The sequence below is a fragment of the Tiliqua scincoides genome, chromosome 5, assembly GCF_035046505.1.
Source record: "Tiliqua scincoides isolate rTilSci1 chromosome 5, rTilSci1.hap2, whole genome shotgun sequence".
Taxonomy (NCBI): Eukaryota; Metazoa; Chordata; class Lepidosauria; order Squamata; family Scincidae; genus Tiliqua; species Tiliqua scincoides.
The window spans coordinates 84412680-84427409 of record NC_089825.1 but is presented as its reverse complement, the minus strand read 5'-3'; the positions used below and the strand labels follow the sequence as shown (position 1 = coordinate 84427409).

At 45.0% G+C, this 14730-nt stretch overlaps 1 protein-coding gene across 1 annotated transcript in view; it reads left to right on the top strand.

The window, feature by feature from the left end:
* The first annotated feature begins 2242 nt into the window (after positions 1-2242).
* The window catches only part of LOC136652324 (keratin, type I cytoskeletal 19-like), a 34537-nt gene continuing 22049 nt past the window's right edge, over positions 2243-14730 (top strand). Inside the window, exons 1-8 of the mRNA XM_066629258.1 lie at positions 2243-2330; positions 2361-2566; positions 3879-3961; positions 4319-4475; positions 4636-4797; positions 5474-5599; positions 7087-7313; positions 8371-8474. Of these exons, the coding sequence (XP_066485355.1) occupies positions 2387-2566; positions 3879-3961; positions 4319-4475; positions 4636-4797; positions 5474-5599; positions 7087-7313; positions 8371-8474 (1039 nt within the window). The 5' untranslated portion in view covers positions 2243-2330; positions 2361-2386. The remainder of the gene's footprint in view (positions 2331-2360; positions 2567-3878; positions 3962-4318; positions 4476-4635; positions 4798-5473; positions 5600-7086; positions 7314-8370; positions 8475-14730) is intronic.

The window sequence follows — 14730 nt, the reverse complement described above, 5'->3', positions numbered from 1 at the left end:
GATTCCCTGCCCTTGGGTCAAGGATAACATCAGTAAATCTTGGTTTTGGGGAATCTTGGCAGAATCAGGTTGAAGAATACCAGAATGGTCTACGGGTACACCTCAAATGGCATTCCTCCTTCCTCCTTGCTGCCCTCTGCACCTGGAACTCCTTCCCAGATCACCTGTGGGATCACCTCTTGGATAGGATTGGGCCCCCAGTCTCTTTACTGTTCTGCTACTAGGCCTAAATACATATACATTAAATGACTGCCTATCTGTTCTCCATTTACGCTGGCACCACTCTGCTCTCCTTCCTGTTTTCCCTGGTATCAGTTTTTATACTATGAGGCCCTCGGTGTAAGGACCTGCTTCCTCAATCAAAAGTGCCATTCGTACTCATGGTGTTATAGGAAAATAATCAATCAGAATGAGGGCTATTAGGCCAGTTGGACAAGACAGACCAGGTTGATAAGAAGGGAATAGAATCTTGGACCAGGCAATTAATTGCCTCAGGGGAAAGGGTCCTTATGAGGTACAATTATATGCTCCTTGACCAGCCTCTTAGAAGTCTCTTCCTGCTTCCCTTTCATGGAACACTGGCAACCAGTATCTGAATTATTCCTGATTGAATTCCTGGCAACCAGTATTTGAATTATTCTAGCCTTATTTGCATTGCTGACTTTAGGACAGTGCCTAGGGCCCATGAAAAATGTTTTGATTTTTTTTTTTTAATCAGAAGAAAAAAAAAAGTTTAAGGTTGAAGAAAATATTTTAATTTTTTCTTATACATCAGAAAAAAATGAAACTTTTAGGGCCCATGAAAATCTATTAAAGCTTACCTAAAACAGAAAGAAATGCTGGAGTATTTAAGGTTACTGTGTATCAAAAATAATTTTTAATATTGATAGCATATAGTGGAAGGAGCCCACAAAGGCAAAAGCGCTGAGGACCCACGGCAGTCATAAAGCAGCCCTGCTAATCTGGGGTTGATCTGACCACTTGGTTGTGCCAAGATGCCAAGTGCGTGAGGGTAAAATTGAAAGGCTGTAACTCAGGAGTCTCCAAAGGTTTTGGCCAAAGGGCCGCATCAAATATCTGGCACAGTGTCAAGGGCCAGAAAAAATAATGTTAAATATATTAAATAGTAAATAAATACATTAGAGATGGAACTTAGATGAATGAATAAATGAAGAAATTGGCTCAAATTTCCAGGATTTCTCCAAGCACCAACACACACCACAGAAAGAAAAAAAAAGCACACACTTAAATAGACCCCCATTCCCCCACCCCACAAGCACAGCTCCAGTTGTGTTTGGTCATCTGGGCCAAAGACTCACAGGGGATCAGAGGTTGGCTGCAGGCAAGATAGAGGCTTGCCGCAGGCCAGATAGAGGTTCGCCATGGGCTGCATCTGGCCCCCGGGTCAGGGTTTGGAGACCCCTGCTGTAACCCCTTGCCCAATATTTTTTCTTCTGGCCCAAGTGTGTGTTTCTTGCTCCTCATTTATTTCAGTGTTTTCAGTCCCCTGAACAGCAGGTGTATCTCGGCTCTGGCTAGGCAAAGAAAATCCCCAATCTTGAGAAAATCAAAATGAAATCAAAATGAAATCAAGCTAATGATGGAGGAAGATGATTTTGTTGTGACAAGCTGTAATTACTTCTTCCCGGCTCATAGTTTAGGGCTGTGTTATTTTAGGATTCTTTCCTGTAAAGTTTGGGGCAAAGCCAATGATTCAGGTTACACTGCTGCTCATGGTAGGTGTTGGAGGACAGGTGCTGACACCGTGAAATGCCTTCCTCGTGTAGCCGAGATTCCTGGAGGCAGGTTTGCCTTAGGGACAATTTTTTCTTGGCGGAGACGCCCAGGTGAGCCAGTTCTGGGGAAGATGATGAGAAAGAAAAAGGAACACCCTTTGTGTGGTGACACCCTCACTGTGGAAGGTATATAAACGGAGTCCTCTGTGGATGCAAATATCTGCAGTCTGGTTTTCTTTTTTGCTGTATGTCTTAGGCCTTTTCTTGGTGTTTGGGCTTACTTTTGAATCTAAACTTTTCTCACCATGAGCACCACCAAACACAGTACCACAACTGTGTACACCACCAGAGTGAGAAGCAGCAGTGGTAGCTGTGGTACTGGGAGTAGCGGCATAAGGCTTGGCCCAGGAGTCTCTGGGAGATGCCCCTCCCCTGCTGTAGGTAGTGCTAGATGCAACATGTCTGGAAGGAGCTACTGTGGTGGAGTTAGCTATGGTGATGGTGGCTTTGGAGGGGGGGTCGCAGGAGGTGCCTTAGGTGGTGGTTTTGGGTGTGCATCTGGTGCCGGGTTCAGCGGTGGCAGTGCCCGCTTCGGTATGGGTGGATTTGGCCTTTGCAATGAAGCACCCTTGATCTCCTGTGATGAGAAGATGACCATGCAGAACCTCAACGACCGCTTGGCTTCTTACCTGGACAAAGTGCGATGCCTGGAGGAGGAAAACTCTGAACTGGAGTGCAAAATTCGGGATTGGTATGACCGGCAAGGTTCGCTGATTGATATGAAGGATTACAGTAGTTACTATCACCAAATTGAAGACCTTAAGAACCAGGTAGGAAAACTGAGCTTCCACAGTGCAAAGCCAGATTGATCAAACTGAGTAAGCTGTAGCATCCCATGCTCTGGTGTAATTATCTGAGGGCTGGTCCATTATTCCATTATTGCTCCATTCAAAAGAAAACCCCTACAGTTATTTTATTTTATAACTGAGTGTCATTTTATTTTCACTTAACGGGAGAGAAATGGATTTATGTTCCTTGGGTTTTGCAAACGATGCTTTGGAATAGGACCTGAAACAATAGGGTGCAGGAAGTAACTATACAATGCAGAGCAAAACAAATCATGATTTCAAACATTCTAGAAATAGCAAAGAGAGTGAGCTAAAGTTTGAGGTGTACCAAACACTATAAAAAAATTACATACTCAAATGTATAATTTTTCCAAATGCTTCCAGATTCTTTTGGGCTGAGGAGTTAAGGTTATGTTGCAGTTTGTAATGGTAAATGGGGATATTTAATACCATTAAAAGGAAATGATCAATCCATGTGTAATTCAGCAGGGAGATATATCTTAGGATGCTTGCACGCAGAAAGATCAATCCCTGCCACCTCCAAGTAGGGCTGGGAAAGACCTTTGTCTGAAACCCTGGAGAACTACTGTCATAGCACAATCTTATGCATGTTTACTTGCAAGTGTATTCCATTATATTCAGTGGGACTTACTCCCATGAAAGTGTGTTTAGGATTTCAGCCTCAGTGTAGGTAACACTGAGACTACATAGACCAATGAACCGCCTCAGTAGCTTTCATAAATGATATGCCTTATCTTTCATGAGAGAGTTTGCAAGTTTGCCCCCATGCTAACCTTTCAAATGGAAACAAGGGAGGAGAGACCTTGAGTAATTAGAAAAATGAAATGCTAGGATTAAAAACTATTAAAATTGAAAAGAAACAATGTAGGGCTATTCATTGGAACAATGGATAAAAATATCATTTTTAAAAAGCTTACTAATAAGTGGGCTAATTATCCCAAGGATTCCTACCTTCACTGGTTGCTGTGGTAGTACAGGTGATAGGAACTGAGGTGTAAACAAAGAGTGATTGAGCAGTATGGAGGATGGGGGTTGTGGCACAGGAGGCATTGGGTCACATGGCCTGACTAGGAATCTCATGGGTACTCAGAGTTGCAGGTTGACAGGAGCACAAAGGGAGGTAGATCCGGTACAGTCCTTCTCACTGGAGAAGGTCCTGAAAATAAATCAAAGAACATGAGACTGGAAAGCAAAACCAAGAACTGAAATGGGGCACATGGAAAAGACATGGGGGAAAGCTCAAATGGTGTTATTCTCCCCCCCCCCCCCGCAGATTATTTGTGCCACTGTGGACAACAGCAAACTTGTCTTGGATATTGACAATAACCGGATGACTGCAGATGACTTCAGACTGAAGTGAGTCCCATTTTCAAACCCACTTTTTCTTTGTATCTCCCTCCCCCCCCCCCACATTTGTCCATTCATAACAAGAGAACTCTTGAAGAGTCCACAGGTGAGCACCTAGATGCTATGCAGAGCAGAAGATAAAGCTATGCATAGAAAGATAAATCTGCTAGGATCATATATTCAGGATGGTGTAGTGGTTCAAGATTTGGACTTAGATCTGGAAAATCCAGGTTCAAATCTACATGTGATCTTCTTGGAGAAAGGGTAGTATAAGAATGTGAAAAAAATAAATTAAAAAAACATTTTTACTAGTGGTTTATCTGGGCATTAGTGGTTTCATTTTTTTCTTTCTTGCCTCTGGTGCAGATATGATACTGAGCTGGCCCTCTGCCAGAATGTGGAAGCTGACATCAATGGCTTACGCCAGGTCCTGGATCAACTGACCCTTTGCAGGTCTGACTTGGAGGCCCAACTGGAAAACCTCCGGGAAGAGCTGTGTTGCCTCAAGAAGAACCATGATGAGGTCAGCCCCACCCCCGTTGCAAGATCTTTACAAAGAGGATAACGTACAAAAAGAATTCCTCCCCCCCCCCATTCCAGCAATAGAAGGGACCTTAAAACATCCCTTGCTGGTGACTATTTTACAAAGATCACACCCCAATGATTTGGGACTTCTTTTGCAGGAAGTGAAGGCTCTGAAGAATCAGGCAACCGGGGATGTCAGCGTGGAAGTCAACTCTTGCCCAGGCCCTGACCTGAAGAAGATTCTGGAAGAAATGAGATGCCAGTATGAAACCATGATTGAAAACAACCGCAGAGAAGTTGAGCAGTGGTATGAATGCAAGGTAGGTTATGTACTGTACCCAACCAGGGACTGTTGGGGGAAAAAACTAAGTTTTTCAGGTGTACATGATGGATGCTGGCATGTGTTTGCCTCAAGTCAAGCCACTTGAAGGAGGAGGTTCTCCTTGACCCTCTTTCCTCTCCATTTTTTGGGGGAAATTAGAGCTAAAGGGGCAGGTGGAAGAGAGAATAAATAAGGAAAGACAGTCCTTTTTCCTGCCCCGTGAATCCCCCTGAACCATTTGTTTGGTCCACCATCCTTCATCCAAAATGGCCTGGCAGCAAACTTAAGCTTATGGGCATGATAAGGTAATTGTTCTTCATAGTAAATTCTAAGTTTCAAAAATGTCAGTCTTATAATTAAGGAGAGGACATACAGATTTCCCAGGTGGTCACCCATCCAGGAATTGACCAGATATAAATTTGCCTCACTTCAGAAAGACTGATATATTATACACCCTCAGACCATGCCCAGGGTCATTTTGTCTTCAAACACCTGTGGGGGCTGACAGTAGTTCACAACATTCCAATAGCTCTGCCATGGAGCGATGACTGGATATGGTAACCAGGTGAAGGCCCGATCTGGAATACTCTGTTTAGACTTGGTGACTTCCCCAGTTATCACCAACCTGCCCCCTAAAAACACCCATTCCAATGTTGCATCTGCCATTTTTTCAGATGGAGGAAGTGAATCGGGAGGTCTGCAGCAGCAGCAAAGAGGTTGAAGATTTGAACAGCCAAGTCGTTGATCTGAAACGCCAGCTCCAGACCTTGGAAATTGATCTGCAGGCTCAGCTTAGCCTGGTAAGTATGTATCTCAGCAAATCCTGCCTCTTGGCACCTGTAAATCTTAGCTTCTGGTCTTGTTCTTGCAACTGACTGAGAGCCTAATCCTGAGCTCAATGTGCCAGCTTACCACCAGTGTGCACCGTTGCAAATGTGCTGTAAAGCACGGTTGTGAGGGTTAGCACTGGCCAAGCGCCAGAGCTGGCCCAGTATGAGCCCGTCAGCGCTGGTGAGAGACCAGCAGTCTGCCGCTCTGCGCTCGCTTGGACTGCCAGGTGGGGGAGAGGTGAGTGGGGACGTGGGGTGACACAGGGAGGAGGTGTTCTGGAGTGGGGGGAGGTGGGGGGAGGGTGGGGAGGAGGCATGGCGGAGGGAGGGAGCAGGGTGGGAGGGGAGCGATACCGGCAGAGCTCAGCTTCACCAGATCCGGAGCCCCATGTCAGGCTGTGTGGCCCGATTCGGAACTCCTTGAGTCTGCACTGGCTCAAGAGCCACCACAGAATCAAGTAGCCCCATTGTGGGGCTACTTCCCTTACCTGGGGGAAGGGTACGAAAGTCCCCTTCTCCCAAGGAGCCGGTGGTGGCTGCCCAGGGCGTGCTGGATACTGTGACAGCCATTTTTGGCACTGTGGCAGCCCCACACTCTAGGCAGCTCAGAACTGGGCTATCAGATAACCCCATTAGCAGTGCAGTTCACCAAGTTAAGCCATTTCTGCTGAACATTGCATATACGCAACTGGGACCAAATGTGTACACCTGTGGGCCAGGCAGAAATGATAAATCAAAGGAGCTGAGAGGCAGCTTCTACAACTATAAAATTCCAGAGGTTACACCTTAGAGAAGTACAAATAAGGGCCCATTTCATTTTTTTTTTATCTAGACAATTCTACCTTCACATCCCCATTGCCTGGACCCAGCATATCTCAGTTCAAATGCAGCTAGTATTTTTATTTATTTCTCACATTTTTATACCCTCCTTCCTCCAAGGACCTCAGGGTGGTGTGTATCGTTCCTTCCCTCCTTTTGTCCTCACCACAACCCTGTGATGTAGGTGAGACTGAGAGATAGTGTCTGGCCAAGAGGGACTTTTGAGTGCATTAAGGGGAACTTCGGGACAGATGAGAAGAAAAGAGGGACAGTAAAAACTGGGGGAGTGACAGGAAGATGGAGGCCAACTATGGCTAGAGCACGAAGAAAACATGGAAGCCTTAGCTTTGACCGTCAGGCATATTGTGAGGAAATACTTATGGTTTCTGCCAAAGACCAGTTTAAGACTGTCTTAGCGAGTACATATGAGCCTTCAAATGCATTATGATATCATGGGAAAGAAAGTTTAGTTTCAGATGCAATCTATCCACTTGGTAAAATCTAGTGCAGGGCAGAGCTGGGCCTCCTCCACAGTGGCCCCACAGAACGCCTTTCTAAAAGAACCTGTTGGCTGTATTTGTCTTTGACAATATCAGTGCTCTTTTCAGTTCTTCAAGTCTTATTTTTGAATCCTTCAGCGGGACACACTGCAGGGCTCTCTGGCGGAGACGGAATGCCGCTACAACAACCACTTGGCGGAAATACAGAACCAGATCTCTTGCGTTGAGCAGCAGCTGTCGGAGCTGAGGGCAGAAACGGAGTGTCAGAACCGAGAGTACAGGGAGCTCCTGGATGTCAAGTGCCGCCTGGAACAGGAGATTCAGACGTACCGCACCCTGCTAGAGGGAGGACAGCATTGCATTATGTAGGTAGACCAGAGAGATCTGTAAAAACTGGGATTCACCCTGATAATTCATTATTGATTTGTTATGGTTTTGGCCCAAGCTGTCATGGTACAATTCTGGTACAATTCTGGGCATTCAAGATGGCGTCTGCTGGAAGGCAGCTCTGCAAGTCATCCTCTGTTACTACCACTGGAGGTGGCAAAGAGCAGTTCAAAGAAAGGATTCTTTACTAACTCCACCTGAAAGCAAATGGGCAAAGAATGGGTTGTAAAAACAAATCCTGTTCATACCCTTTGTGCCCATTTATACACCATCAAGTTTGTTCTGGATTCCAAGACAAATGGGCAGGCTCCATTTATTCTAGAAACAGGAATGATACCCTTATCAAAATACAAAATACTATTACCCTATGACAGTCAGCTGTCAAATGCCAAATGTTGAATTAAAATGTCAGTGGATATCAAACGCAGATCTCCACAATTACAGTGAATATCTGGCATACAAACATTTTGTGAGGAGCTTTTGGAGGAGCGCATTCATTTCAGCTCTAGTTTTGATACTGTTGCTACTCTTACCACCTCCAAGATCTAATCAGCGAGTAACTCTGGGACTGATCATCTTCCTTTGCGGCATGGGGCTTGGCTTACTGGCTTCAAGTGAGCCTGTGTGCACTGCCAGCCATAGACTGTGTCGCTTGATCATCTGTAGGACAGTTGATATATTGATATGTTGATGGTCTTACCTTGTGGTGGAGCCCTCTCATCCCACTCTAAAATTTCAGCTCTATCATTCTGTGAATGGGCAGGCTGTTCAAAGGGTAATCTTCCATCAGCACACATTGCTGAGAGCTCTTTCAGTTGTCAAGCTCTGAAGTCCAAATTCTGGAGGAACATACCAGTCTCTGTTTAAGAATGCATCACATGATTTCCATTGGCGGTCAGGTTGACAAGCAAAGCATGGACCACAAGGTTGTCTCAATGCAACGTATATTAATGTTCGTCCAGGTGTGCAACAAATGGTGCATTTCCAACATTTTGCCACTGTCCTGAATTGTTTTTTTCTTCCTCTCTCTAACAGTGGCCAGAGCGGTTCAGGAGGTGGAGCTTGCCGGCAAGGAGGGGGTGTGGTGAGAACCACTTACACTACCTCGACTTCCCAGGGTCAGTCTTGTGATGTCAAAGGTAAGCAGGGCATTAGGTGCGCCCATGCAAAAGAGGGTCTTGTGCATCGTTTCAAAAATTGTTCTTGCTCTTTTGTTCTAAAGCGGGAAATGGGCCTTTCTTGGGGAGGTATATGAAGATGGAATGGGGCGCAGTCTGAAAAATGAACCATGAATAGCAGGGGCCATTTGACCTAAAGGCATGTAATGCATGATTAGTCAAAGAGACAGAGTTGCGGGCCTCCCCTGGGGAATTCTTGTCCCATCCTTATAGCCCTCAGTCTATTCAGATTTAATTAATGTTTTTATACTTCTATCCAGCCAGATTCCATAAGGCTCAGCATAATTTTACCTTTTAATATTAGTGACAGGACCATTTCATCCTGGGCAATCATGTCCCAGTCAAATGCATCCCAGTATTGGACATTTGTGTCTGTTCTTTTGGTGTCCTGGACCTTTCTGTCCCAATCCAGGTGTCCCCCAGTTTCCGGAGGGGGGGAGGGAGGTTCCTCTGCTATCATGGATACCCAAAACCACAGATAGCAGCAAACCACAAATATAGGAACTGCGGATACAGGGAACACCTGTCCAGTGTATGAATATTTATATTAGATGTATTTTTTAATTTTTAAAACACAAAGGTAAGGTCAGATGCCTCTGCAGGGCTTTCCAAGCCTCTGTAATAGTAAAAAACACATTCAAAAATCACTTCCGGTTTCTGAACAAAAAAAAAAGAAAGAAAGTGGTTTTCAATCTTTTTTTTTATATTAACTGTAACAGAGACTTGGGGAGCCCTGCAGAGGCATCTGCAGAGGCATCTTTGTGCCAAAGGCCTCTGCAGGGCTCCCCACACCCCTAGAGGCAAGCAGTCCCTCAGGTAAGTGTAAAAATCCCCCCCCCCCCCGCAGCAGCAGTACAATCCTGGGGATCGTGTTACTGCCATAGCCCCTCTCCCACACGCACCTACAATGCTCCCAACTCCCTTGTAGGGGTTTGGGAAGCACTGCTTTACATCCATAAAATATTTTTTAATATTTCAAGTTTAAATCTAAAATTTCATTTCAATATAATCAAAAAGATTCCCTAGTCAGTTGTCATCTGACCCGTGTTTGCAGTACATGGGAGTCTGTCTTCTCTTCTCCTAAACTCTTCAGCAACCCCCATCATGAGAGGTAGCAAGTCACATCCATTGCCCTAAAGTAGCCTTTCCTTTTCCAAAAGTGAGGTTTCACTCGCTCTTTTTTCTCCCTCCAGGGTACAGCAGATAGATGTGCAAATCAGCACTTCCAGACATACAGCCACGGCGCCTCTCATCTATACACTTTCTGGGCTGATGTCAACAAGCAAGGGGAATGTCCCTTCTCGCAACTAAGCCCTATTTACACAACTGTCAATCTCTGGGCAGCCTCCGGTTTGCCCTGTTCATCCCTTTGTCTATGAAGCTTGGGGTATCCTACCACTGCCTTGTGTGTTGGTGAACTGACATCACGAGGTGGTCTTGGGCATTCTCCTGAACATGGGTCTTTAATAAAGCTATGCTTCTGCCTGCTGCAAATGAAAATTCCTTGTATCCGTGTCAATTGTGTCAAGCTGTGTCATGAAATGACAGCTGATTGTAGGGAGTTACCATGGTCCCCCCTTCAGATGCAGTAGGCCCTGATGTGACAGCTCATCAAGGCCGTGAAATTGTTGAGTTGTTGAATTATGGGCAGTCCAGTTCACTGTAACTCCCCACACAGCAATGCTAGTGTGGCACCCGTTGCATTCCATGGGGGAGTTTTGGCTTCTGGAGGCCTCATCAGGGCAAGAGAACATTGCTCCCCTCGCTTCAGCCACATCAGCATTCGTTTCCTTACCACTGGGTAAGCCTCTGCTACTCCAATGGGTCCCCTTGGATCTGTGCCAGCTTTTTTGCTGGTACAAGTTTGAGGAGCATAAGGGAGAAGGAACAGGGTTAGGATACCAGCACATGTGAATATCCAGGGTTAGGATACCAGCACCCCTCCCTCCCTATTCTGCCTCTTGCCTGCCCTTTCCTGCCCTATTCTCTCATCCCCCAACCCTGCTGCAGGCTTACCTGTCCTGCCAGAGGTAGCTGGCTGCAAGAGCAGGCCTCAGGTGCTGTTGCCATTTCTGGTTGCACTCCCAAAATGTCTGCTGTTGGGTGCACTGCGCTTGGCACCGAAAACCATTTTGAAATAGCAGAACAGTGTTACACTGTCATCATGGGCAGTATGATGGCCCCAGTCAGGATTAGGTTATAGGAAAAACTACTACTACTGTAGTTGTAGTAGTTGTACTACTAGTAGTAAACACTGGCAAGCATTGCCATGGCACACCAAAACACTGCATGCTTCGAGAGTATAAAAAAATTAAAAAGATGCATTTTCAGAGAAACTACAGGCTTCTGAGCTCCATTTCCATGGCATGTAAAGTGGGTGATAGATTGTTCTGCCAGTCAGAGAGGCATTTCAAAAGACACAGGGTCCAATCCTACTCAACTTTTCAGCGCCAATGCAGCCATGAGATAAGGGAACAAACATTCCCTATCCTTGAGGATGCCTCAGTGATTGCCACCATCACTACAGGATGCAGTGCACACCCTGTTGGCATGGCTACATCAGCACTGTAAAGTTGGATAGGATTGGACCCAAAAGCACCGTACAAAGAGAGAGAGAGCAAGTCCAAGAGCTATGGTAGGATTCAAGAAGTCCTTGAATCTGATTTTAAGGACCTTAGAACTTAGCATGAGGGACAATGTGACACAGAGCCCACTCCTATGCACATTTACTCAAAAGTCCCATTATAGCCAAAGGGGCTTACTCCCAGGTAAGTGTAGATAAGATTGCAGCCATAATTGCTACTCAATCATCTCCTTGGTTGGTTATGATTGGTTAAAGTAGGCCAAAACATTATTTGAATCATTAATAAACAGAACCTAAAGAAGATATTCATAAAGGTCCAGAAATACTTAAGATGTATGTGGAAAGATAGAAAGGCCCAAAAAAGCTACACGTGCAGAGATTGAAGACTTGAATCCACTCTAGAAAGACAGCTGCAACATTCAATGGAATCATCAAAAATCAGTTTCCAAATCCCACAAAAGGTCAGTAAATGCTAGCAGGAACCAGAAAGTTCTTTCGTCTCTACATGATCCAACAGGAGACTGGTCCCATGACTCAATTTGGCTATCCTTGGCCTAATGAGGGGATACAGGTTGAGCCTCATTATTCGCATGGGTTCCGTTCCAAGCACTCACAAAAAAACGCACTATAGCAAATCAATTTAAAAAACAAAGTTTCTTTGCTCTGGTGATTTCAAAACAGCCTTGCTGATCTTTGAGATGTAAGATAAGAGTCATTAAGAAGACAACCCATCAATCAGTTGTCCTCCAAGTACTTACAAAGCGATTTGCTCAGCCCCTCCTTTCACCAATGCAAAGTGATCACCTTTCTTTCAAGTACTCAGGGGGAAGGGAGGGGTCGCCTGGAGAGAGAAGGACTGATGGATTGTCAACCAGCTGCCCTCTCTCTCTCTCTCTCTCATTAAGGAGGCTATTGTTAAAGGACTGTTCAGTTTTTTAAACTGATTTTAAAGGAGTGCATTTTTCCCCTTTTCCAGGGATCAGCACATTCCTTCTCATTTGCAGTGGCCATTCGTGTTGAGTCAAATCCGTGTATAAAAAGGCTGGACCTGTATTTTACTAGCAGATTCTAGTAATAAAAGTTGGCTTGAGAATTTCCTTCTCAAATTAGGGGAGGAAATTCTCAAGTCAACTTTCATTACAACACCGCAGCATTCAGTGAGCCCCTCCCCCTCTCCTTCATAGCCATTCCAAGCCACTAAAGCAAACACCTCCATTTTGCTCTAGCAGCCTTGGGATGGCTCCAAAGGGGAGGGGCTGCTTGCATGCAGCAGTGAGGCGCCATGCAAAACTTAGTGTTTTGCACCCCCTCTAGCTATGCTACTGGCTCTTCTCTTGAACCTCCTTGAACTTCTCTTGAACTTCCACTGTCATAAAGCCCCAAGATTGGATTGGTCCATGAATGGCTTCTTACTGCTCTTCACATAAGCTATGTGAATGGACGGCCAAAAGTTATCTATGGAAAAGGGGGAGTAAACCTTACAGAATTACTGAAACACACCTGGAAGTAAATCCCTCTGAAATCAACAAGACTTATTTCTGAGCAGTCATGCATAGAACTGTACTGTGAATCTGCACATGGAATACAAACAATTCTAATGCACAAGGGCTTATATGTATCTGTGTGAGTTGTGGTGTACAGTGTGTATCGTGACTTCTGCTGTCACATACAAGTGTGTGCCACTTAATGATGGGGATACATTCGACAATCTCCATTGTTATGCGATTAGGTTGTAAAGTGAACATTCAGCCCAATCTAGTGCCTTTGTTGTGTAAACAGACACTCCCTGCAAGAAACTACCTAGCAGGTACAGGCTACTGGAGATAGATTGACTCTTCTTTGCATTAAGGGCCTCTTTGTTGTGTAAACAGACACTCTGCTGCAGGCTATGGGAGACCTGATTGCCTCATCAAGAGTCTCCTTGTTGTGCTTTGACCACCATCATATATGCAGTCCATCGTTAAGAAGAAGGTTGTTAAGCGGCGGGTGCCGGTATCATTCAATTTTCTTGGGGTTCATTTGTAAACACAACGTCTATCAGGGGGTAACCAGTTATCCTAACCAGTTTTTTTTTCCTGTTTCTGAGTGTTTGCTAATTTTGAAGATATTGCTATACAGAGGGACAGTTGACATCCATATCTCCAAATGAAGGGTTGAAAAAGCCACACTTAAAAAGCACACAGTTGTTTGTCACACAGGAGTGATTTCTCCAAGGAGTGACCATCATATACAGAATAGTCCCTGGGTTCTTTCTTTCCATCTCCCACTAACAGCAATGTGGGAGGGTCTCTACAAATGAAGGGGCAGAACAATGGAGATGGAGGGGTCAATTTTCCATGGGTCCACTTAAGTTCTCTTGGACAAAACAAATGGGTTGCCATTGGTAAGACTGTTGGGAGGAGTCCCCTCCCCAGGAACTGGGGACACCAGGTTCAAGGGGCATGTTCCCCCTTTATGGACATCCATATGGAATGATGGACATCCAATTTATGGATGTCTGAGTTACAGAGACCATGTTGGGACTTTTGCACAGGTGCACTAGTCCATCTATTCTTGCACTTTTGTGCAGGTGTGATAGTGCTGAGCCAGCAGTCTGCTTCAGCACGTTTTCACAAGTATAGTCTATCTGTTCTTGTGCAACACAGGTGCAATAGTGACTTCTGACTTTCCATTCTGACTTCCAGACAAACCTCTAGAACGGAGCCAGGATTGTTGGGGACTTATGGCCCACTCCTATTAGGACTTTACACTTCCAGAACAGGTGCAACAGTTCAGGTGGCATAAGGCCATTTATGGCTGCCACAGAATGCGACATGCCATTCAGAACAGCCTGGCCACTGCCATAAATGGCAAATAGCCAGGTGTGCCAGACCTAGTAAGCTAGCATAGGGGATGGGAGGGAGGCAGGGAGATGGTGGAATGGGATATGGAGGGGGATGAATGGGGTGGAGAAGGGGATGGAGAAGACTGCATATCGAGGCAGGGAAGGGGCTGGTATTTGCAGCAGTGGTGCCACCAATATCCTATCCACCTTCCTGGCCTCGATCCCTGGATCTGGGTCTTTTCAAATAGACCCAGTGGACTGGCTCCGTTTACTACAGGGAAAGGAAACAATGAAGAAGGCTTTTCAAGTAATTTTTTAAAAAGCATATAGGAGTGGAAAATGAACTCCACGCCCCCCCCCCCCACACACACATGTTCATGTAACATCTAAACCAGGAACTTCACAGCAAAAACTGAACTTCAGGATCATGTGGTGCAGCACTCATCTCAAACTTTTCTTTTGATGGCGCTATCTAATTGTCCCTCTTCACTCAAGCACATTTTTTTCTAGTGGCCATTTATTGGTGTCTCTTTTGCATCTTTTTTTTTAGATTGAGAGTCCATTTTGGACAGGGAATCGTTTCAGATGACTTTTGCAATTTTGCCAGTTCGGGAAATTCTGGCATGTCGAAAAACCAAAATTTAATACAACATAATATAAATTTAAATATTTATTGATAACAATAATCTATGACTCTGGGCTTACTGCTCTGTTTTCATGATTGGAACATGCAAGTTCTCTATAAAGAACCTGACACATGCTCTTACAGTCCAACCTTAATCTTGACTTGCAAGTCTGCTCAAATGCAA